The sequence below is a fragment of the Elgaria multicarinata genome, chromosome 1 (genome assembly GCF_023053635.1).
Source record: "Elgaria multicarinata webbii isolate HBS135686 ecotype San Diego chromosome 1, rElgMul1.1.pri, whole genome shotgun sequence".
NCBI lineage: Eukaryota > Metazoa > Chordata > Lepidosauria > Squamata > Anguidae > Elgaria > Elgaria multicarinata.
In genome coordinates this window covers 206279019-206304900 of record NC_086171.1, presented here as the reverse complement: position 1 = coordinate 206304900, position 25882 = coordinate 206279019, and the positions used below count along the sequence as shown (strand labels likewise).

At 44.0% G+C, this 25882-nt stretch overlaps 1 protein-coding gene across 1 annotated transcript in view; it reads right to left on the bottom strand.

Annotated features, from left to right (window-relative positions):
• The window catches only part of SS18L1 (SS18L1 subunit of BAF chromatin remodeling complex), a 33362-nt gene extending 8335 nt beyond the window's left edge, over positions 1 to 25027 (bottom strand). Inside the window, exons 1-8 of the mRNA XM_063146850.1 lie at positions 24959 to 25027; positions 15873 to 15949; positions 12836 to 12920; positions 9753 to 9897; positions 5122 to 5319; positions 4195 to 4359; positions 2122 to 2223; positions 1105 to 1197 (exon numbers count right to left, since the gene is read on the bottom strand). Coding sequence (XP_063002920.1) covers positions 1105 to 1197; positions 2122 to 2223; positions 4195 to 4359; positions 5122 to 5319; positions 9753 to 9897; positions 12836 to 12920; positions 15873 to 15949; positions 24959 to 25027 — 934 coding nt within the window. The remainder of the gene's footprint in view (positions 1 to 1104; positions 1198 to 2121; positions 2224 to 4194; positions 4360 to 5121; positions 5320 to 9752; positions 9898 to 12835; positions 12921 to 15872; positions 15950 to 24958) is intronic.
• Positions 25028 to 25882: the final 855 nt, after the last annotated feature.

The window sequence follows — 25882 nt, the reverse complement described above, 5'->3', positions numbered from 1 at the left end:
TAGACAAAGTATAAAATGTTGGTTATTACTTTTAAAGCCCTACATGGTTTGGGTCCAGGTTACCTGCGGGATCGCCTTCTCCCGTACAATCCGCCCCGCACATTCAGGTCCTCTCGGAAGAATTTACTTCAGCCAGCTAAAACTAGGCTGACAACTGTTACCCAGAGGACCTTTCCTTCTGCTGCCCCCAGACTGTGGAATGGCCTGCTGGGAGAGATCCGCCAACTCCATAGCTATAAAGACTGATCTCTTCCAGAAGGCCCATCCAGTCGAATTTGAAGACATCTGGCTGTTATTTTAATAATGTATTAGTTTTATATGTTTTAATCAGTTTTATGCATTTTAGAATATTTTTGTATTCTATGTTGTTCCCCACCTCTATCCAGAAGAAGAGACGGGTAATAAATAAATAAATAAATAAATAAATTATTATTATTATTATTAGCCTTTGGGCCTGTTTGGAATTTTGAAAATGTGCCCTGGGAACCACCATAAATCAGCTGTTGTAATGCGGGGAGCAAGCACAAAAAAGTTGGGAGCGTCCCCCTCTGCCTGTGCTTCTGACTCTGACCATCCTTTCTCTTTGGCTCCTCTTTGATCTCTGTTGGTCTCTGGATCTTTCTTTCTCTCCTCTGCGAATGAATGGAGCAATGTCCCAAGCCATTTGCGTGGGGCGAGGAAAAGCTGCCTTGTTGAAAAATCAGTCGGAGGTGCTGCTGCCCTCTCCCAAAGATCCTTGGAAGGGTCCTTGATAGGGGGTGGGCTTCCCTGCCCCTCCAGCCATTTTTTGACAGGGGACCTTCCTCCCCGCCTACCCAATACAAGTGAAAGGAGAAGTCACTCAATTCATTTGCAGAGTGAGAAAGCAGCTTGGTGGACATCTCAGCCGCCTGGCCCGTGGGTGCTGTGTTAAGAGACCCCAGTGCTAGACTCTCCCATGGCTCTTAACTCTATCTAAAACCTGGATTATTGCTTGTACCTTCCTAGAGAAAAACGGGCCAATTATACGCTTCACACTGCAAGTGAGTTAAAAACAGAAGTTGTGCGAACGCCCCGTGCATGGTACGTTCCACAAGAAATGCACCCGTAACGGGTCTTGCTTACCTCCTTCGTAGTAGTGCTGTGTGGAATCCTCAAATGATCTGTCGTAGGTTTGCTCAGAGTAAGATGACTGCTGGTATGCATAATCACTGTGACCTATACTCACAACATCAACAACAATCCATGAAAACAGTTAATTAGAAAGGGAGGATTAAAAATAGTAAGTACTTACGCATTTGCAAATGCATGGCAATTAATTTAAAACCAAAAGGGCGTGTGCACACTACAGAACTATACTGCTTTTGGATGTCAGGGCTGCTTTAAGGTGGATTCCTGCATTGAGCAGGGGGTTGGACTCAATGGCCTAATAGGCCCCTTCCAACTCTACTATTCGATGATTCTAAGATTTGGAGTTCTCTGTCTCTGCATCTGTGTTTTCGTTTCTGAACCAGCCTATTCTCTTTCTCTCCTCTTCTCTTGCCCATTTGGCTAGCATTCGTAATGGCCAAACTAGACGTGATGATAGGATTTATACCAGCCTTCCCCAACCTGGTACCTTCCAGATTTTTGGGACTTCAACTCCTTTCAGCCTCACCCAGCATGGCGAAATGGTCAGGAATGCTGGGGATTGTAGTCCAAAGTATCTGGAGGACACCAGGTTGGGGAAGGCTGATTTACGCATTTAGCAAATGTGTGAAATTGCTTGTTTTTTAAAGATAAATAGCAGGGGCGGAGAAAGGGGGTCTACCTGGATTGGGGCCCTGGCAGGGGGCTACAAGATTAAAGTCCCTTTTCTGCTCCAGCGCCCTGCATTTTACTTTTTCAAAAGCATTCATGCAGTTGCTGTATCACCAATGCCCCAGCTTGGTTTCCCATTAACAGTGTTCCTGACTTTCCAAGCCACTGGAAAAATAAGCCCCAAATAAAATCAATGGGTCTGATTGTCCAGGAAAGGCTTAAGAGTGTGTAGGATCAGCCTCCACATTTAAAATTCCATCCTAGGAGTGCCAGAAGCGGTTCACAAAAATTAAAGCCATACTAAAACAACCAACAGTCTAAAAAATTAGGCAGCAAAATTACCGTCGGGATAATATTGCTGGTTCATGGGCTCCGATGAAGCTTGTCCGTGACTGTATTGTTCACTGTAATATTCCTCCTGACCCATGTACTGCTGAGAGGAACCTATAAAGCAAAGCAAAAGCATCTTAATCAGCCCAAGTGACAGCAAAGAGAGAGGAAATGACCTCTCTAAAGGACATTTTATGCACAGTTTTCCCGACTTGTTGGCCTCGCCCTACTGAGAAGGTTCTGGTGTGGCAGAGTGGGTAAGAACCCAGGGTCTTCTTCAAATCTTGCTTCTGCTATGACCTTCCAGTATGAGAGCCGGTGTTGCGTAGGGGTTAGAGCAACTTTCCTCAACTTGGTTCCCTCCTGATCTGTTGGCTGTGCTGGTTGGACGCCCAGGAAAAGGGAATGAGAGCCAAAGATTACCTTGGGAAGATGAGACGGGGCAAGGATGAACCTAATCCTTCCCTGCCAGGCAACCGTGTGCATCTAAAGGCTGCAGGTTGGGGAAGTAACAGGACAAGTGGGGCCAAAGGGAGGTCTTTTTCCAGCCATGCTATGGAAAGCTAAAATGTCAGCTGTGTCAGGTTTTAGGGCATCGTGGCAATGACCTTGGGCACTTCTGCCACCACCATTTTGCTTGCCATTGTGTGTTTGTGCCAGGATGAGAGAATTGGGTAGCTGCCTAGTAACCTCCTTATTTATTCATTATTTTATTTATTATGGCATTTATATCCCGCCTTTTTTTCTCCAAGGAACCCAAGGCAGCATACATAATCCTCATCCTCCTCTCCATTTTATCCTCCCAACAATAACCCTGTGAGGTGCATTGGGCTGAGAGTGTGTGACGGGCGCAAAGTCACCCAGTGGGTTTCCATGGCTGAGTGGGGACTAGATCCCGGATCTCCCAACTCCCAGTCCAACACTCTAGCCACTACACCACACTGCCTCTCCTTCTGACTCCCTGCTCTCTGGAACCAAGATGAAAATGAGTCAGGCTTGCAGCTGCTGCGGCAGGTGATGGGGAGAGAGCTGGGGGTGGATCAAAGGGAAAAGCTCACTGCCAAAGCATCACATAACATGTTAACCTACATTCAGGGGTTGAGTGTGGGTTGCTGTTGAGCCATGAGTTGTTTCTTGAACTGTGGATTAGCTTGTGGTCTGAACCCAGGACATTTTATGCCAGCTTCATAGCCACGCATTGTGGCTTGTTACCCAGCAACAAACCATGGGTTCTCAAGGTGGCTCGTTTGAGAAAAATAAGCCACACTGCATGGTTAATAAGCCATCCTGAAGAAAATGTCCCAGGTTCAGATAACAAGCTAACCCACAATTCAACACAAACTACCCTCAGCAACTGAATGTGGGTTAGTGTGTTGTGTGAACCCAGTCTAAGAGCTTGGTTGTAAGGATAGCTCAGCTGAAATTTCTACCCAACATTCATGATGAAAACCTGTTTACAGGTCTAGCCACGGTAATGCAGGTATGGAAGCATACTGATGAGATACTGCAGATTTGTACGCAGGCAAATGTGTGTTTAAGGATACAATCCTATACATCTGGGATGGGCAACTGGTGGCCCTTCAAACATTTTGACCTCTCTGTCCCATGAGCCCAAGCCATCATAGCCAATGGTGAGGGATCATGGGAGCTGTAGGCCAAAACATCTGGAAGGCCCAACCGCTGTACATGCTTAACAGAGAGAAAGCCCTACTAAACAGAGTCTCTTAAATGTTTGTTAAAAGCAACTGCTGAGAGAGGAGCCCAATATGGATCAGGGCCATGGTTATCTCAAGCCATTCCTCTTTTGTCGTTTTCTTGAAAACCCACCCACTCGATCCCCAAAAGCTGCTATTTGCCCCACAACTGTGGAAATGGCACAGGAAATTGCAAGGAGGATTAATTCTTGCTCCCTATTTCCAATCTGAAACCAGCCCCCGCCCCCGCCCCCTTTGCAGCTGCATTTGCCATTAACTCCCCCCCCCCCCACCCGCCACTTGGACATCCAATTACAGATCATGTGGTTCGCTTAGTTGCGACCTTAAGAGACCGGCAGCCCTGCAAAGGGCCAAAGTATTAAGGCGTTACCTTGCTGCGAAGGTCGGTAAGGGCCCATCGGCCTCTGGCCCATCATGCTGTTGCCTTGGTTACTCTGACTCATCATGGCAATGGAAGACTGCCCTTGGTAATGCTGCGTCCCTGCTTGTGCAGAATTGTAATGCGACGTTGCTGCTTGCTGGTGCATCATGGAAACTGCAATTTATTTATTTATTTATTTATTACATTTCTATACCGCCCAATAGCCGGGTTAGTTCTAGATAATTCTCTAAGCCCTGCCCCTGGAGGCTGCGCGGGGCACATTGGACTGCTCCACGGGTCTGAGTAGGCCCACGGACCAGAGGTTCTGCACCCGTGAGCAGTCTACATGGTGCCCATCCATTCCCAACCCTGAGAAAAACTGAAACTGTAGGTCAAATTTAAGAAATATAAAGGCCCAATACCCTACTATAACCAAGCTTAAGTCCATGAATTAATCACGGATAGCCCTGATGGTTATGTGCTACCTCCAGTATCCCAGGCAGTAAGCATGTGTGCACCAGTTCCTGGGGAACATGGGTGGGAGGGTACTGTTGCACCATGTCCTGCTTTGTTGACAGCTGCTCTGCTCTGTGAACAGAGTGCTGGACTAGTTGGACCCTCGGTCTGATCCAGCATGGCTTTTCTTAGGTTCTTATTTACACCTGTCTCGGTCTCCCTTCCTTTCCGCCATCTATTTTTAGACTGTAAGCTCGTTGGGGCAGAGACTTGTCCTCCCATTTGTGAAGACATGTAAATAAATAAATAAAAGAGGCCCAAAGTATGCAAGCTTCAGAGTTACGCAAGAACTGTCATGCCCTGAACCCGATTCTCTGCCAAACCCTACCTCCCCGGTCCTCATAGCCCAGTTAGCCCCAACACCTTATACACAACAACATCTCTGAACAACAACAAGAAGAAAGGCTATACCAACTCTACCAGGATTAGACTGCATGTTGATATTTGTTCGCGAGACATAGTTGCCTATCGATCCCTGGCCTTGCATTGGTACATTCTGAGACGCAGGCACTGTATGGCTATAGCCGGTTCCGGTTCCGTGGCTACTGACAGTCATGCTCAGGGAAGTCGTGGGCATCGTGTTCTGACCTGACTGTTGCATAGACACATGATTGGGACCTGGGCAGAAAGCAAAGAAGGAAACAAGGGGGGAAAATGGCACTACTGAATCTTATGTAGATCTTACCTTCCTCCACTCTTGAGTTGCTTATATTCAGGGACTCTAGATTTCTGCAGTTCAAACAGTGCAGCCAGAAAGGCCAAAGAACATGGTCAGGTTATGTAATTTTAGCACACCAATGTTTTTTAAAACTTTTCTTTCTTCGTTTTAGATTCATGCTCACAGCTATGGGCTTTGCAGGCCATGGACTACCCCACAACCTACCCACCCACCCAGCCCCTCCATTTGGAATAATTTAGATGTCGGGGATCATTACCAGTGACGAACAGCCAGGGAGCCAGAGATATATTAGACAGAAGCAAGAAATAAATACTCGGATTCAGGAGACCAAGGGAGGAGTAGGATGCCATGCAGGCTGAATAAACGAACCATTCTGATTGCCTGCTTTGGGTTTCTACACCTTTAGCAGGCTGTTTCTAATTTCTAACACATTCCATAATCAGGAGGACTAGAAGCACACTCTTGTTTTTAAGAAGTGGAACCTACGACTACGATCCTGCAGAAGCCACCAAAGGCAATTCTGGTGGGTTCCTTGCTGTGCAGCACAATCTACCCAAAGGAGTGCCTGCTCCCACATCAGCTTCTCTGTGTGCTGAGGTTATCCGAAGCTGCTCTCCTCTGGGTGCCTGTCATCTGAGATGAGGTGGAAGGCAATTAGGAAGAGGGCATTTTTTTTGGCTGCCGCTGTCTTTGGAACTCTTTCTCCAGAGAGGCTTGCCTCTGGGGCTCATGTTGTTATCTTTCCAGTGCCAGGCAAAGTCTTTTTCACTCTCCCAGGCTTCTTAAATAGGTTGAGCTGGTTTTTAAGCAGCTCCTAATTGCTGTTTTTTGTTGTCTTCATGAAGTGGTCTCTCTTTACTGTTGTATTTTTAAACCAACCTTCCCAGACCGGGTGCCCTCCAGATCTGTTGGACTGCAATGCCCATCATTCCCAGGCACCATGGCCAATGGCTGGGGATGATGGTAGGGGAAACCATCTTGAAAAGTGATGTAGAAGGATGGGATAGCAATGTCTGAAACAAATGAAAAGAATCTACAGCTGTGCTTTCAGAAAGGGAGGCAAGGTGGATAATCGGGCTAAACACAGTCACTCCCTATGGCCTTAACGATATTTTGATTCGGAGGCATTGCTTTGAAGAACAGCTGTTCCTAATTACTCATTGAGAGTTTATATACCTGACATTCTTCTGAAACCCACCACACAACAGAGATCATTTTGTTCTAGAGAAAATTGAAATTATACTCTTAAGTATGTTTACTATTGTAATATAAACACATCTTTTTAGTTTTGTAATTTTATTAATATGTTTTAACTATTTTTAAATGAATTGTTTCATATCTTGATGCCTTGTTGCAATGTGTTCTAAAGTTTCTGAAGTATATTGTATGAGCATATATGATTTCACAATTCCTTGCTCCTGTAAATATTATATTAACTATATTATTTCTTTTAGATTGCCCTGAAGAAGGACTTCAAAAAGTCTGAAACGCGTTGGCAAAAACAATAAGTATTTTCTAAGATATATCTTTAGTTCCACCCCTTGCCTTTGGCCTTTTCCCCCTACTACAAAACCAAGCAGCCCTTCCAACACAGTGCCCTTCAGATGTGTTGGACTGGGAATGATGGGAGTTGCAGTCCAACACAACTGGAGGACAACTGGTTGGAAAAGGCCGAAACGAAGTGTTTGTAAAACAGCTGATTGCTAATTTTTATTTATTTATTACACCTCTATACTGCCCAATAGCTGAGTTCTCTGGGTGGTTCACAAAATGAAGCTTAAACCCATCAGATAAAACACATACAAAAAGTAATGCCATTTTTTAAAGTTTAAAACAGAATAAAATCAAAGTTAAAAATCAAGAGTAAAACAATAGCAGTGTAAAACAGTTTTAAAGGGTGCTTCCAGGTTATGCTCTAATGGACCCATCATTCATGGAAATTTACAGGGGCTCCAGACAAAGTTGACTTAGAATTGTAGCCCTCCTGTGTTTTCCCAGTTTCCTCCATCTTTCTTCTTACTGCAGAAAATCCATTAAGAAAGGAAAGACAGAACAGTTGCACAATAGGGAGGTTGGATAAATTCCTGGAGGCAAAGGCTATCAATGGCTACTAGCCCTGATGGTTGTGTGCTGTCTCCAGCATTCGAAGCAATAAACCTGTGTACACCAGTTGCTGGGGAACATGGGTAGGAGGGTGCTGTTGCACCATGTCCTGCTTGTTCATCCATGGCCGATGGCTGGTTGGCCACTGTGTGAACAGAGTGCTGGACTAGATGGATCCTTGGTCTGATCCAGCAGGGCTCTTCTTATGTTCTTAATACCTTGTCATTAGTAACACTAAGAGCCATCCCGCATCCTTATGCTGAAGGACTAAAAGCCTGGGAGAACAAAAAGTGCTTCACCTGGCATTGAAAAACACACACAATATAGGCACCAGGAGAGCCTGTCTGGGAAGCGCATTCCATAACCAGGGTGCCACCACTGAAGAGGCCCTCTTTTTAGTAGCTTGCCTCATCTCACCTGGCAGGGGCACATTGAGAAGGACCTCTCAAGGTGATCTTGGGGTGTGGGCAAATACGTATGAGAAGTGTCGATCTAGATTGTTTAGGGCTTTGAAGGTAACACCAGCACTTTGAATTGGGCCCAGAAACGGGATGGAAGCCAGTGCAAATTACAACACAAATCCAATTGTCGCTCTGCTTCTTTAGCTTCAAGCCCTCAGAAAACATCTGCCAATCTTCATAAGGGTCCTCATACATTTGTATTCATGTATCATCAAACCAACATAGCTAAAAAAAGGATTCTGTTTTGACATGATGTCACATTTTGTGCTCAGAGTCCTAGGTATAATGAAAGAAAACTTTTTTTTGGGGGGGGGGGAGAACATAGTTGTAGGGCATCAAGGGAGAAAACATCTCATCATAGCTACTTTTTAAAACTGGGTTAGATGAATCATGGATGTTATTTGGTGAGCAGAGGCACGGCATACCAATTACGGGGTAGCCCATACCATTCAAGAGGCAGCTGGACAGCCATCTGTCAGGTATGCTTTAAGATAGGACTAACGCCCACCCTATACTGGAAGCTTTGAGTGTTTTGGCTAATCATTTTACTACATTTTGATAGTAAAGCAAAGGTCACAATAAAGCCAAGTTAAGTCCTGAGCACTGATTTCAGTGTCAAAGGTAAATATGTGCTTAGCGCTCTCTGAGATCAATAAGGCTTGCAGTTTGATCTTGTGCATGCTTACTTTGAAGTAAGTTTCACTGGGTTCTGTAGGCACTTTGGGTGCATTGTGCTCAAAGATAATAAGCATAAACCTACTGGAAGAACCATTGCAAAGCAAATAACAGATGTTATCTGTGTTAGGCACAATCCTATGCATGTTTACTAAAACGCCCCACTCTGTTCAATGGGGCTTACTCCCAGGAAAGTGTGCGTAGGATTGCAATCTTAGTCTGTTACAGTAAAAAAGAATGCGGCACATTAAAGATGAACATTTGTTGTAGCATAAGCTTTTGTGGACTTTAGGATACAAATAGCAGTTTAAATAGATTAAGAGTATAATCCCATGCATATTTAGATGGGGAAAAGTCCTATCACTCCCAGCATTCTCCAGCCAGTAATGGCTGACTAGATGCTGGGAGTTGTAGGACTTTTTTCTGCCTAAACATGCATAGGATTGTGTCCCGAAATAATCCTAGAATAGTAGAGTTGGAAGGGGCCTATAAGGCCATCAAGTCCAACCCCCCACTCATTGCAGGAATCTTATTCTTCTAGCACTGCAATCCTATGTACTTACCTAGAAGTAAGTCCTTTGTGAGCATAGCAGAGCTTACTTCTGAGTAAACACACGGGCGGGAAGAGCTTTAGACTTCTTACTTGGGAATAAGACCCAATCAGTACAGTTGGAGTTACTTCCAAGTAAAAATGCACAGGGGGGTGCTGCATGAGACTGTTAAATCAGTTGGTCTTTCACCCTTTCCTCGATCTTCTTCCTCTGCACCATATACATGCTCTCATGAACTCTCTCTGGTCTTCAAAATGCTTGAAATTAAATCAGACTGAAGATGTGATGTCGGCCTCCAGAGATTTCAAGCATCCCACCAGCCAGCGAAACTAACGTCCATACGCTCAACAATTTAAACAGCGCCAGCCTCAGTTTTCAAATATCGATTCCTCCTGCCGGAAACCCATTGCTGCAATATACTAGCCGCGACGGCACGAAGGGCAACAAATTTGTGCATATTTAAAGGCTGCGCTCAGGTTCCCCCACATGCCCGAGAGGCTAGTTAAACAGCCATAAAAGACCACTTCTGTAGCACGTTCTGCATCCGTGGATGCGGTTGCCAGGCAACCGTGGAAAGCTCACCATTGCTAATCTGACTCTGCATGAGGGAGGAAGGAGGAAGGCCTGTCCCGATTGCATCGCTGAGGTTGCTCTGTGAATGAAGGGACGGGTTGGATGCGCTCTGATTCATTCCTCCCGGGCCCAGGGTCATGTTTTGCGTCGGTGGCTGCAGATGGCAAGAAGCGGAAGAAGAAAAAAATCAGTCAGAGGCGCTCGTTTGGGGGCAGGCCTTCCTTTAAAAGATAAATAAAAATCATCTACCAGAATTCCTGCCATTAATTATTATTTAGCATTATGCATGATTAATAATAAATCACCTCATGAATAAGGAGTTTCAATCATGAACCAGCCAACAGATATGATAATGCCATATATGATCACCCCTTTCATTTAAGTAGCCCAAAAGAAACAAACTCTTTTCAGGTGTGTGCATGTGTAGGGGGAATAGTCAGATTTGGGGGACAATTACTCCCCCACATATTTACATTATTATTGATTGACATCATATTGGGAGATTAACTGATGGGGTAGGGATAAACACCAAAGCAGCTCTGGTACTTTGTAATCTATTTTAATTAGCAGTTAATGAGAGAACACTACAACACACACACTTGGCCTGGGCCTGTTATATTTTTTTTGCTGAGAGATGGGAGCACTGCCAGTACACCACAAAACTTAGCCATGCCGCTTGACCACCTAGAAATATTCCAGTTTTAACCACACAAAAAGCAACGGATACATTTGATAAATAAAGGTCTGAATTTGGTTTGCCGTTGCAGGGAAAGCTTCCTTCAAATTCTAAAGGGAATTTGCCTTGTGATGCCAGAAGAGCAGAGCCAACATTTCCACATGGTCAAATTCAACCTTGGCCAGGCCCTGTTTCAAAACATTATTTATTTATTTATTTATATAGCACCAACAATGTACTTGGTGCTGTACAAAAAACACAAATAAAACAGTGATACCCTGCCTAAAGGCTTACAGTCTAAAATCACATTAAAACATATGAAGGGGGAAAGGGGTTCACAAAACAGAAATAAGAGAACAATCATAGTAATAAGAACAGTAAATCAAGCTATAATACATGTATGTGCATGCCCCATTGCCCCACAAGCACATGGCAAAATGGCAGGTGGGCAGTAAAATTCGCTCTGCCAAGGCTCAGACAGAAAATTATTAGTATTCTTCAATCACCTGAAGAGAATATATTGCTGGCATATCATTTTATGAGGAAGCTCACCAAATACTAGGAAAACCACGTAGCTCACCAAATCTTTGCACACCACAACCATCCACATATTTTTTAAAAAAATTGTGGGTTGTGAATGATGAAGGGTCCCAATCACTCCCACTGCATGTGGGAATGGCTAAACAACCCAACAAAACTCCATCCCACGTTTAGGGTTACTTCTGTGAGCCAATGTGGTGTAGCAATTAGAGTGTTGGACTGGGACTCAGGTATTCCAGGTTCTAGTCGCTACTTGGGCGTGAAGATCATTGGGTGACTTTGGGCCAGTCATTGACTCTCAGTCTAATCAACCTGACAGGATTGTTAGAGGAGAGGATGGGGAGCATGCAAAAGGGAAGAAGGCAGGATATAAATGTAACAAAAATAAATAAAATCCAGACCTCTGACTTTTCTCTCCAACAAAACAGAGAAAGAACCCATGGTTTATTCTTGGGTTGATTCTCTGGCTGGTCAGAGAACAGGCAAGCCATAGATCTGTGTTTGGACACAGCGCTTAACAACCCAGGGATGGCGCATCCCTAGGTTGTTCAGCTGCTTCTGTCTGCAGTGGGAGTAATCGGTCAGCATGCACCAGGATGCTACCTTGTGCACAACTTTGCATTGTGATAGCAAACTGGGCCACTAAGGAAAGAAAAGGAAGGTTAACGCTCAACAGTTTCACATCAAATAGTTAGTCCTTTCTTCACTGCAAGCCTTTGGACAGTGGCACTATAAAACAATTTACCTCTCCAACTTCACTAGATATATAGGAAAAACGTAAGTCTTTCAACTACACATCTGCATCCTTAGTTAAGTGACACATGTACATATTAGCAAGATTTTTTTTCTTTTCAAGTAGGGATGGGTCTTACCATCCATTCACTAGCTAGCCTAGGGTTGCCAACCTCAAACTGGGAGATGGGAGTCATTCTTAAGACTTCCCATCCTCAGGGCAGGGATATATGACAGTATTAATTGGCTGTTAATCCACCGTACCTATTTTTGGTTTGTTGCAGAATTGAGATCAAAGCACTACACAAGGAATGTTTCCTTCCTTACTTTTCTGCTACATAACCTCTAGGTGGCACTGTGGCATAACGGAATAGCACAAATACGCAAGAGGAAATCGTGCTTCCTACCGCTTACACAATTTCCATGTTCTAAAAACTACCCGAAAGTGCTGGTTAGACACTTTCTAAAGAACTATCTAAAGAACCTGTAAAGAACTGTGAGTAGGGAATGATGAGGAGCTATTCTTTTTATTATTTTACAGTGCAGGGAACATTAAAAAATGCTCACCATCCAAAATGGCACAGTCTGCTCTACTGCTTCAAAATTCCAGCAGCTCATTCCCACTTCATCCTGCTGCATATGCAGGCCAAGTCCCAAGTAAGAAAGAGGATTTTGTATGCCCCTACTTTTGTCTGTAATATACATGCAGCAAAAAAAAAAAAAAAATTCAGCTCCAGGATAACCCTTACTGAGTGGTGTTAATTTTTTTTTATTCTCAGCATTATTTACTTTCCTGTATAAATTATCCATCATTTATTTATTTAACATCCCACCATTTGTTCAAGGTAGCCTACAAAATTTCTCCCTCCTAATTTTGCCCTCAAAACAACCCTGTGTGTTAGGTTAGGCTGAGAGATCGTGACTGGCCCAAGATCACCCAAATGGGGATTTGAACCTGGGTCTCCCCAGTACTAGTCCAACACCCTAACCGCTACACCACACTGGCTCTAAAATCATCATATGGTTTTGCTCAAAGTAATGGACTTCTTTAAATCTTGGCTATTGGGCAGTACAGAAATGTAATAAATCAATCTCGTCAATCAGCACTCCACAAGCTAGATCTGGAGTTCCTGCAGATACTTACAGCAGGAAGCAGGGACTGCATATTCTGGTTTGAGTCTGCTATTGTCGCCAAGTAAACCAGATTTCTGTGCAAGATTTGTTGATACCTATAGGCAAAAGGGGGAAAAAACACACAACTTACACACAATGAAAATAAACCAGGTTGAACAGTTTTCTATTTATTTGTTTATTGCATTTTTATACCGCCCAATAGCGGTTTACAAAAATTAAAACCATGGGAACCATTTAAAATATAAAACAAACAGTATAAAAGCATAATATAAAATACAGTATAAAAACACAAACAGGATAAAATCGAGCAACAATGCAGAATTTAATACAGATTTAAAATACAAATTTAAAACAGCAAAGTTAAAATTAAGTTAACAAACTGTTAAAATGCTGAGAAAATAAAAAGTTCTTCACCTGGCATCTAAAAATGCAACTTCACCTTTTATCCTTTGGAAGGGCTATGTGCATTTGATCTAAATAATAATAATAATAATTTGGAACCTTGACAAGGTATGGTTATTTTGTGTAGGACAAGGGTTCATCATCATAAAGCATGTTTGGGTGTTCAAATCTGCCACATGATTAGAATCGCAGAAGGCAGAACGGAGCTAAGTGTACTACCTCCACCACTTCCATCATATCCTTGTTGTTCACCAAGTATTTGAGGATGAAACTTTGCACAGGGAAACCTGGTCTACTTGTGTGAACTTCTTGAGTTACTTAGAACCCTGGACGATCTAAATTGTACAGGCAGTAGGACATGAGTAAGACAAGCTTCCCATGGAAGACACTCACACTCCAATAAGGGGAGGATTTGAACGCTCTAATAGAGCTAAGTTGAAGCCACCATAGTTGGGAACTCCAACATGTCACCCATGGCCATCAATACACCCACGAGCAACTCTCTTGGGGCCCACTAACCTCCCTGCCCCTCCTGAGTTTTAAATATTTTAAAATTTTATATTTTGGAGCTCAGACCTCACGTCTGCCTTCCACTTGTTCTTGGGCAAGTTACTTTTCCCTGAGCCTCATCACTTTGGCTAATGGGAAATTAATGCTTTGTGACCAACTATGTCTATCATGGTAGTCATTTAATGAATGAGTAAGCCCGCCATGGCAATTATTATGTGAGAGCACCCACAACACACTTACAATGTTCCAGATGTACCCATTGACCCAAAAAGGTTGTGGGGGGCCCTGCACTGTAGTGTATTTCAAAGCCTGAGAAAGGGTTTTTATACACACACACACACACCCCTCCGCTTTTGTATGAAAAGCTCCTCAGTTTAGGAATAAGTGTGGAAATTACACATGGACCTGAATAGTGGACATTTTTATATTTTAGTGGCTGTAAATATGCTTCCACCAAAGCTTCACAGACCAGATTCTGGTCTGAGGTGGAAGTCCATCCCCTCACAGGCAAACATTTGCCACAGGCACAGTAGTATTAGAAACGGTACAGCCCAGAGTCAGGCTTACCACTTCAGTGACAACTAGGCCTAGTTCCTGCTTGTTATGAGTGTGATTTTCTTGAAGGAGCATGAAGGAACTGTTGCTATGGTTTTGCCTAGGCAAGCCTCATAGGTGATCAGGGACTTAACAAGAAGGCTGAATGTTCATGGATGTCTCCACTAGAAGATATATTTGCAGCTTTGAAAATGGGCAGAAACTAGTGGTGGCTGGTGGCACTGATGTCAGTGGAGCAGCGAATCCACTCTGAGTTTCAGTCAGAACTCTAAAGGAGCTATCCAAGGTGCGGTGATGGGCTCCTTTAGAATTCTGAGTAAAAACCGGAGTGGATTCACCACCCCACTTACATCAGAGCCACCAGCCTTCACTGGCAGAGACTGAGGCCTAGGCCCCACTGTGGTGATAAACCTTCCTCTAGATTAGAATATATCTCTTCAGACTGCACGTGACTGAATACTTTCCTTCATACAAAAGGTCCCTCTAGACTAGAGAGAAAACCAGAAGTCAGGGAATAAGGTTCTGGCCTCAGATTGTCCTTGACATGACGGCATTCAAGCACGAATGTCCCCCCCTGCAGTCTGAAGCAGCCCAGCCCAGACGTGGGTTTATCACCTCAATGAGAACCAGGCCAAAGAGACTGGGAAAAGGCTGTGAGTTGCATAAAGATGAAATGGCTGAATACTTGTGGTGAGGTTTCTCTCCTTGGGAACCAGATATAGGATTAGAGGTTGTGCTGTCTTCCAGGAGTTTGCTTGCTCTTCCAAGTGCTGTACTTGACTATTTTTAAATAAACAGATGTCACGAAAATACCTTGTGTGCACTTTCACTTTCTCTCTTTCTCACGCAAAGGAAACTAAGCCCTGTAGCAGCACTCCCTCTGGACTTCTAACCTCTCAAGCAGGTAATTCATAACATACTGGAAATGAGAAGATGTTGCACATGAAGACATTGTGTTGTAATATAAGCACGTCTACTGCTTATTACAACACAAATATTCACTCCACATATTATAGAAATGGTGAGGAACTATAGTCCTCCAGATGTTGGACTCCAATTTCCATCAGCCGCCAGCAGCTTGGCCAATAGTCAGCAGGATGGGAGTTACAGTGACTACAACTACTGTGTATTCTTGTAGCCCAACAACATCTGCTTTGATGTTTCCTAATGCAAAAGCTAAAACGCTTGCCCTCCAAAATGTGAAAAGGGCCAGAGAGCATCCAAACTGGGCATACTCAATCCCACGCCATCCACCACTGTATTCACCCGGCAGCGCCATGGCATGTCTCCTGTTGCTTCTGAAGTCTTGTACTAAGCCACAACACTTCAGATGGCCGACTTGCCATCTAGGAATACAAGGTTACAGCTACACTCCTCAGGATAATGACCCTGGAGTTAAATCCATCAACTCCCAGAGGGCTACCCTAAAAACCAGCAGCTTGAGGACCCTGACTTAAGAAGATTTCAAGCCCTATAGGTATTTTCAGCATAACTATAATGAAGATCTCATTCTTCTGTTGACAATCAGCAAAGGAATAACAGACCCAATGTATTGCAACACACAAAAAGATCATACTCACTGAGTACATTCCGCCGTTTTGCCCTTGCTTTGATAGTCCATAATACACTGTATTAGATGGTGGTTTTCATCCAACATCTGGATTAAAGGGGAAAACAGATCAAGATATTACTGACTAAAACATAGCCAAGGACACAGTATATCTCCTCCTTTGTTCATGCTAAACTTTTTGCAATCCTTGGTTCTTTCATGATCTTTATGCAGACCCATGAATCCCTGTTAAATGTAAACAAGCAAACTGGAGTATGCAGATGTGAAGACTAGCAAAATGCTTCACCATTGTGCAAAAGAGCATTTATTATTTATTTATTGCATTTCTATGCCGCCCAATATAGCCAAAGCTCTCTGGGCGGTTCACAAAAGTTAAAACCATTCAACGTATAAAACAAACAGTATAAAAGCATGATACAAAATACAATAAAAAAAAACACACAACCAGGATAAAGAACAGCAACAGCGCAGAAATACACATTTAAAATACAAATTTAAAACAGCAAAGTTAAAATTAATTTATAGACTGTTAAAATACTGAGAGAATAAAAAGGTCTTCACCTGGCGTCTGAAAGAATATAGTGAAGGTGCCAGGCGAACCTCCTTAGGAGCTCATTCCACAGCTGGGGTGCCACAGCAGAGAAGGCCCTCCTCCTAGTAGCCACCTGCCTCACTTCCTTTGGCAGGGGCTCAAGGAAAAGGACCCCTGAGGATGACCTTAGGGTCCAGGTAGGTACATATGGGAGGAGGCGTTCCTTCAGATAGCCTGGCCCCCAAGCTGTTTAGGGCTTTAAATAATATCAGCTTTTTGAATCAGGCCCAGACCTGGACTGGCAGCCAGTGAAGCTGGAAGAGGACTGATGTGATGTGATCGTGTTGGCCAGTCTGTTAGTAAACGTGCTGCCCTGTTTTGTACCAGTTCAAGTTTCCGGACTGTTTTCAAAGACAGCCCCACGTATAACACATTGCAGTAATCCAAATGAGAGGTTATGAGAGCATGGACAACTGCAGCTAGGCCATCTCTGTCCAGATAAGGGCGCAGTCGATATATCAGCCTAAGCTGATAAAAGGTGTTCTTTGCCACTGAGTTCACCCATGCCGCAAGTGGCAGTTCTGGATCCAAGAGCACCCCCAACTACAAACCCAATCCTTTAGTGTGAGTGCAACCCCATCCAGAACAGGGTGAACATCACCTAGCTGGACAGGCGAACCACCCACTAACAGTACCTCCATTTTGTCTGGATCGAGTCTCATTTAAAGCTCTCTTGCGCGGAGTCAGACCACTGGCCAATATTGCCGGCTCTGACTAGAACCAGCTCTCTACAGTCACGTGGGAAGTGCGTGATGGGAGGACGTGCATATGTTGCAGAGCTCCTAAGGGAAAGTACAAAGCATATCTGTCCGCTCTCCCAACTTTTTGAACGGCTCTAGTCAATGGAAGCCAGAGCATCCAAGGTCATAGTTAGAAGGCAAATTGGTCCACTCTAACGTTGTCCCTAAGAGCAGCCCTCCCACCTCTACCAGCCAGTCAATGGAGTGATTAATTTATATGGTAGGAGGGAAAGTGGGATGGAGCTAAACCTGCCCCTGTCCCAGAATCTGGGTTAGGGGCAAATTTTGCCCAACAGAATTAAACTAGAGCACTTAGCAAGCCCCCTTCTGCAAAGACCCACCCCAGGTCCTCTTTCTTGGAATGATGCTAGAATGTAAAGGAATTTTAGGCTTTATTAAGTTATCTTCATCCAGTTTACAGACCTTGAGCAATATCCAGCACTACCTGCAAACTAGTGGGACCCACCACTAATACAACAGGAACGGGTGTTTAAACAAATGGAAACGAGTTTAAATGCTCATTTCCGGAACGGGATACATCAGTGGTGCTTGTAGCAGGGAGCTCCACTGACATCTCTTATTCCAAAAGCGAAGCATTTCTGCTCGTCTCCAGGATTGCTTTATTAAACACTAGATTCCTGCAGCACTAACAGTGCTTCACAAGCACAGCAGCAGGAGTGTAGCAGCAGTATAGGATACTGCCCCATGAGTCATCATTGTAATATAGATTAAGATAAGACAACACATACAATAGTCTTCCTAACGAATTATAACCTAGTGGTCGATACAATATCCAAGAATTATACTTGAAAAAGGTCTATTGTATGTATTAAAGAAAACACGTACGGAATGTCATTTATCCGTATTTCAACAAAATTGATCTCTCCGAAATGACTGATATAGAGGAGGCAATTGCTTATCTTGTGTACTGTGATTCACAAAAGTAAGACGTCAAGTTAAAAAAAAAAGAGTCCCGTTTCTTCATCAAATGAATTCAATGTGTACGTTTTTCCATTGATACAAAGGCCCAGATACCAGTGTTCAATAGATTTCCAATGTAATGCAATCATTCCTTGCCATTCAAGAAAACAATTAGATCAATATGTAAAAATATGGTTTTACCTCTTATGCTTGATATTATATTTTATATACCATATTGCCATGTTTATTGGTTTTATATTGTCGGCTGGGATTTTATTTGTCTTGTTATTATCATGTTTTAAATTGTAAAACACATAGAGAAATTTATTTTATGAGGCCTTTAATAAATTAAATGAATAATGTGCACATGTTTTAGTCAATGGGAGAAAATTTGTACGTTTAAAAATGCAAGTAACTGGGGAAGTAATGCAAGTAATTTGGGGAAATGGTGACAAAAATACACACAAATCTTGATGTGGAAAAATGCTTATGAACCAATACAGACACAAAGCTAAATGAGCTTCAAGGTGGAATTTGGAGAACCTCAAACTCAAGTTTTGGTGAGTTTTGCATCCCTGCTTTTGACCCAGACGACAGCGTTAGGTATCTCCCTTCCTAAATCTTTTTCCTGTGCCTTTTCTTACAACCTCTGAGGGATTTTAGACTTTTGTATGGAGGCTAGTTCTCATCGAGGTGGTAAACCCATGTCTGAGCAGTCCCGGTGGGTGTGAATGCATATGTGCATGTTACTCCACACAAAAATATTCCGTGCACATGGAAAACTAGCAAGTTAAGGAAAAGGCTAGCCTGGAACCCTTCACCCTGACAACTAGCTTTCTATGTGAAAGGATAGTTTTTATTTGGGGGGAGGGAAGGTGAGTGTTCACTTGCAGTCCAAAGTGATAAAGCCTAAATACAGCTATACCACCTCAATAAGAACTAAGGCAGAGGAAGCATTTCGATAAACAGAAATGCAGATGTGTGCATATCCCTAAAATTAATCAGAGAGCCAGCACGGATATTTGTGCTCCACACTGATAAACCCTCTTACTCTGGAAAGGGAACTGCATGTGTTTTATCGAGGCTGCTCCACAGTAAGCAATCCAGGGATGATAGTCCTAGAAGCAGGAATACAAAAGGCAGGTTGAGATCTACATCACTTAGGCTAAAGCAATAGCCAAAAGGAGAATTACATCCAAAATGCATTCTTCTTCCTGTGAGATGTTTCCCTTTAGAGAGGCATGAGAGATTTTGTGTAGCCATGCACCAGCGAAATGGTGTTGAAGAGCAAATCAAAAGCAAGGATTGACTGATCTATGCCTTAGGCCAAATTCTAAAATGAAGCGTTCTGTTTCCAGGGAGCACTGCTGGGGCAGGGAGACCGGGGGGGGGGGGGGGGAAGGAATGCAAGGGAAACCAAAGAAAATGGAGCAGGGTTTTTTTTAAAAAATTAATTGATGTGAAAGACTGCAGAAGTCCTGAAACAATGTTCTTGCTGATTTTAAAACAACGTTTAGGAATGGTTCAGGGCGTGCATAACCTCATTTTGTATTCCAGTCCAAGGAATGGAATTCAACATGGGGGTATGTAGTGGGAGGGACAATCAAACTTGATTGTCAATCATTTCCATAAAATTCCATGGGAGAAAGAAAACAGCTAGCCGTCTAGGGCAAAACTGAGAGAGGATTAAAGGTTTCCATTGCACCACACAGTGATATCATCAGGTCAGAGAGCACAAGGGTTCCTTTCCCAATGGATTTAATTTAATTTAGCTCACGTAAGTCCATGGCTGCCATTCACTCCCATGGAGAACTGTAAAGTCCTATGTTTGGGAATGCTGTTGTGGCTTTTGGGCAAATCCTGCCTTCCATCCCAGATATTCTGTGGCCCTGACCTCTTGGATGGGGGCAGAGAGACAAATCTGGCCCTGCACTGCCAGCTCAATTGCTATCATATACGTATCTACTCCCATAAGTCCCATGGAGTTCAATGGCACTTACTCCCAAGTAAATGTATATAGATTGCTGCAATCCTAGAAATGCACAAGGTTGCACTGACCATATTTTGTTTATTATTTCATTTTTATTATTCTATTTATATCCCATTTTTTCCCCTTTTACAATGAACTCAAGGTGGCTTACATTGTCCTCCTCTCCATTTTATCCTAACAACTGTGAGAGATAAGTTAAGCTGAGAGTCCGTGTCTGGCCCAAAGTCACCCAGGGAGCTTCATAGCTAACTGGGGACTCAAATTCAGATCACCCAAGTCCCAGTCCAGCACTCTAAACACTACATCACACTGGCTCTCAGTGATTTCTGATTCTCCCAGAGACTTTCTTCCAAGCAGACACAAAACTGCACTGAGAAATTCATTCATAGGCATGAATTGCTGGGAGAGTGAAAGCTGAAAGGATGAAAAGGAGGAGTGGTGAGGGAAAGGAGAAAAAAACAGGGCAGGATTTAAAAGGCGTGTGTGAGAGAAGGGGGTACAGAGAAACCTGCATGTGTTGAAAGAGAATGGGAGAGAGGAACAAATGAATATGGAGTACAGTGAGAAAAGAGGGCACAATATGGGATATGAAAATGAGAAAAGTGAGAGAGAAAATGACAGAGACATGTTCTAGATCAGCCTTCCTCAACCTGGGGCGCTCCAGATGTGTTGGACTGCATCTCCCAGAATGCCCCAGCCAGCATTCTGGGAGTTGTAGCCCAACACATCTGGAGCGCCCCAGGTTGAGGAAGGCTGTTCTAGATGAATCAGAGACTGAAGTTAAGTTGAAATACAGAACTCCGTCTGGTAATACTGGAATAACAAACCCCAAACTTAATTCAATGTCATTTAACAATACGTATCCAAAAGAGGATAGGGCGGCCTTCGCAGACCTGACAGGCATCAGATGTTTTGGACTACAACTCCCCTAATCCCCCAGCCAGCTGATTATGGGAGTTTTATTTATTTATTTATTACATTTCTATACCGCCCAATAGCCGGAGCTCTCTGGGCGGTTCACATGTTTTGAGTTGTAGTTCAAAACATCTGAAGGGCACCAGGTTGGTGAATGCTGGGGTGGGAAGTCAAGCAATAAGTGGCCATGGGCCTGATCCAGCTTTCCCATTGAAATCTGGACCACTTGAAACACTGACACCTTGTTATCTCTGACTTGTAGTTTCAGAAAGAATCAGTGCTATGTGAATGACCTCCCCCCCACCCCCACTGACATCAAGGGAGTTTGGTTGAAACTCCAGAATTTATTAATCATGTAATCAGGGGTCCTGGGATAACATAAGAACCTACCTTGTCTCAGATCAGGCCATTTTTCCACCTACCCCAGGATTGTTTATTCTGATTGGCTGTGGCTCTCCAGGGTCTCAGACAGAGGTCTTTTCCATCACTTGCTACCTGATCCTTTTTAAAACTTAAGTTGCAAAGCATGTGCTCTTCCACTGACCTATGATTCTTCCCCAGCTTGAGATAGCCTTTGGTTGTGTGAACAAGGCCATGCTATTGGCTGTATTCCCAAGTAACTGCTAAGCTATGGTTTACGTTAACCATGGTTTGATGCTTTAGCTATTAATTGGCTTGTAGAGGAGCAAGCAAATCACAGCTTGTTCCCCCTATACCTGGTTTGTTTCTCTCCTGCCTATTTTCCCAGCCTTCAGCATATTTTTGTTTTCAGGCTGCTCTTGCCAGGCACTTCTGTTTCAGGGCTGACAACAGCACAACCGCCCCGCACCCCCACAAGGAATAAGACATAGTTCTGGATTCAAACATCAGAATAAGCGATGTTTTAAATAAGCCCGACTTCATAAACTGACAACAAACCATGGCTTCTATTTGTGGTTTGTAGCTGGTTAAGAAACCAGGGTTTGCTTGCATGGTTCAGACACAATGACAAGCCAGATTTCAACAAATCATACCATGGCTTAGTGTTACACGCAAACCAGACCACTTGCTACGCAAAAGATCAGTATTAATGGGTGCAACGTGATCCAAGGAAGAAGCTAACTTTGGGGGCCAAGCAAGGGTTTTATTGGTCAAATTTTATTATTATTATTATTATTATTATTATTATTATATTTATTTGTATCCCGCTATACAATATAGATGCTAGGTCTGCTATTGACAAATGGAACTTCCATATATAATGACAGTATACCTATAAATAAGATATAGCCATTGCTTACATGTCCTTTTGGGGGCTTAAGCTCACAATAATCCAGAATTCCAAAATAAGGATAAATAATACTAACCATCTTTAATTACTTCTTTTCTTCAACTTTAAACTTGAATTTATAGCACAGAAGTATGCAGTACAAGTGACCAAAGGAGTTCCATGAGCTTTAATACAATGTTTGCAATGCAACCCACAAGGACTCACTTATACGTAAGGCACTTGTATGTAATGGGAGGGGAGCTGCCATTTAGAAAAGAACTCACTAAAAACACTAATGGCAAACTCTTTCCAGAACTAGAACATGCAGCATATTTTGTTTGAATTGTGAGATCTACTTCCCAGTATTGTGCCAGCCTAGTAAGTAGCTTTGGCAACTAAGCTCCAGCGTAATCCAGTACCAACCAACGACCTGTAAGAAAAAGCAAGGGATGACCTGATACAGCCAAGGTTTAAGTATTTTAAGGCCCCACTGTTTTCAGTATGAGAGTAAAGCATGTACTCAGATCTCCTGTTAGACTGTAAACTCAATGGGGCAAGGTTTGCCTTGCACACTGATAGTGCTATATAAAGAATCATCTCTCCCATGAAAGTCAATATGGCTTGCAAACCAATGGGTAGAATCCATCATAAATCCTACTTCGAATAGACTCATTGACATGAATGGGTCTGAAGCTAGTTATGATCAAGTTCCATTCATTTCAAGGGGTCTACTCTAAGTAGGTCTTATGTTTGCTTTTACCTGACGTTTAGTCAGAAGGAAATCCCCTTGCTTCTAAGGCTATTTACTTCCTATAGGTTACATTGGATTGCTTTACGAATGCTTAACTTTGGCTGTGTTGTTCCCCTAGCTATCTTAAGATGGAAGTAGGGGTTCCTAATTATATAAATGTATACACACAGAGAGAGATCTAAGCATGCTGGGATGAGTTTTTAAAACTTAGACCTTTTGCATTTCACAATGTGGGAGAAAACGGCCAAGTCCTACGGATTTATGTTCCGCCTTGTGTTTGCAAGTGTAATGTTGCGGTTAGAGTATTTGACTGGAACTCACCTGGGCTCAGCCTCGGCGCTCACTGGGTGACTTTGAGCCAGTCACCAACTGGGAGCCTAACCTACCCCACAGGGTTGTTGTGAGGATAAAATAAAGAGTAGCACCATGTAGGCCGCATTCGGCTCCTTGGAGAAAAAGTGGGATACAAGACCTTAAGAACAGCCATGCTGGATCAGACCGAGGGTCCAATTAGTAAAGTACTCTGTTCACACAGTGGCCAACCAGTTGTCAACCAGGGACCAACAAAGCAGGATATGGTGCAACAACACCCTCCCACCCATGTTCCCCAGCAACTAGTGCACACAGGCTTACTGCCTCGGATACTGGAGGTAATAAACATATAAATAATAACTCACAAATAGGCCATCATCTTCAACTTCTCCCAAGACCCCGGAGACCACGAGGTGAGAATCTGGTGTTCTCTTACTGTTCTGGAGTACAACTCCCATAATCCCTGACCATTGGCCATGCTGGCTAGGGTTAATGGGATTTGTGTCCTCCAGATGTTTTGGACTACCAGGTTGCCCTAGACTTAGCAGAGTCCTTAACAACTGGGTATTGTTTTAAGTGTTAACAGATCAATTACTCATTATTGACATCTCCACACCTCTCCCATTATTCACAGCTCCTTCCCTGAGAATGGGAGGCAAAAGGAGAATTTGGAGGGAACATCCCCATGTCTCTTCCCCATCCACTTCCCCCCCTCATACCTTCTCTTCAGAAAGTGACATTACAAACTTGCACACAGAACACCTGCCTTGTATTCCCTACGGAGGTTACTATTCGGCTCCCTTTTTAAAAATAAATAAATAAATGCCCAAATCTCCCTCTACCAAGTATTTACGAATTTTCCCCTTGAATCGGAAGGGGTTGTTATTTTTAAGGAAGCTTACACCACCATCCCATGCCAAACTCTGCACGCATTTTGCTTTCAGAATCATCATCATCATCAAACGGAACCCTAGAGACAAATAGAGGCGATGATGATCCAGAGCCACTTTCTTGCGCCCCTTTTAAAAAAACGCGACAGCCTTTCCCCCATTTGCAAAATCTACAGCAGCAGCATACGAAAAGATAAAAGGCGCACAGCTCCCCCCCCCCCCCCCCCGATTGGGAGATTTCCTTTATCTCCCAAAACGCGGATCCGCTGGCAAAAAAACAAAACATGCATCTCCCCTGCTTGCAGTTTAGCTATTTTCTGCAATGCACCCAAGCATTGGAAGGATCTCCATGCAAGGAGGAGAGAAGGTGGCAGCAAAACGTGCCCGTTTCATTCCGGCTACAGTCTCCCTCGGCTGCCTTTGATCCCTTCAATCTCCCTCTTTGCCATTATCTGAACACCTTTGCTTTGTTCCACCTCCTCCTCCTCCTTCTCCTCCTTCCCTTCTCCAGCTATGCCTCCTTCCTTCCCAAGCCTTTGCAAATTCACTACTTATCAGGAGCATCTGATAGAATTAAGCATCTCCGCCCACCTGCCACAGAGGGGGGAAGGGAGGCTGTCTCTCAACACATACACGCACAAAATATATACACACATGCATAAGCATAAAACCGCTTGTCTGTATTAAAACACGTTATTTCCCCACCACCACCCCCATGGATTTCTTTTTCCGTTACCTTCTGGATAGTTTGCTGGGTGACCTCTCCTTTGCCTCTTGGGCGAGCAGAAGCAAAGGCAACCGACATGGTGGGATGGTCTCTCTCTCTCTCTCCCTCTCTCTTATAAGATATGTCAATAAGATAGTGGTTCCCAGGCTGTAATAATATTGTTATTATCTGGCTGCTATTGCTGTGCAAAGGCACAGCTTTCGCCGCAGTGCATGAGGAGGGGAGCCTGAGCAGATGGTACGATCTGCGCCTTGCAATGAGCCTGGGGCATTGCACCGAGAACCTCCGTGCACCCCCTTTACCTGGACGCTTCTACTCCCAATGCAAGGCGGAGAGCCAGCTGCTGAGGTTTGGTGATGGAGGAGGCAGCGAAGCCACCTGAGCTGCTTTGCTCTCTCCCCCACCCCTCTCCTCCTCCTCCTCCTCCTCCCTCTCCAAATCCACCTTCCCCCGCCTCCCCTTCGCGTTGCACATGGTGCATCCCTGCTGCTGGGTTTCCTGTCGCAAGCGAATAGCATCTCTGCCTGCCTTGGCCGATAGGAGCATCTCGCTGCGCCAAGTGCGTAGGGGAAGTCTGTGCTACGCCAAGTGCGCGGGAGCGGCAGGTGGAGCGACGGAAAAAGAGCAGCCGCTGACGAAGCCGCGCGTACGTCATGTGAGTAACGTCAGCCGGCCGCTTACCTCACCTGCGCTATTGGCGTAGCAAGGAGCCTAATTACTTCCTTATGAATTTGGGTTTGGGAACTGAGAGAAAGGGAGGGAGTCACTCGCTTCCTAAACTGGCCAATCCCGTCAGCCGCTGTGGGGCGCCTAGCGCGTAGGCCAAGGCGATAGGTCGAGCCATACGCGGTGCCAAGTACGTACTTGACGTACGCCCCCCCTCCTTCTCCTGTGTGCGTTTGACGCCTAACTCTATGGTAAAAGCGGCGGAAT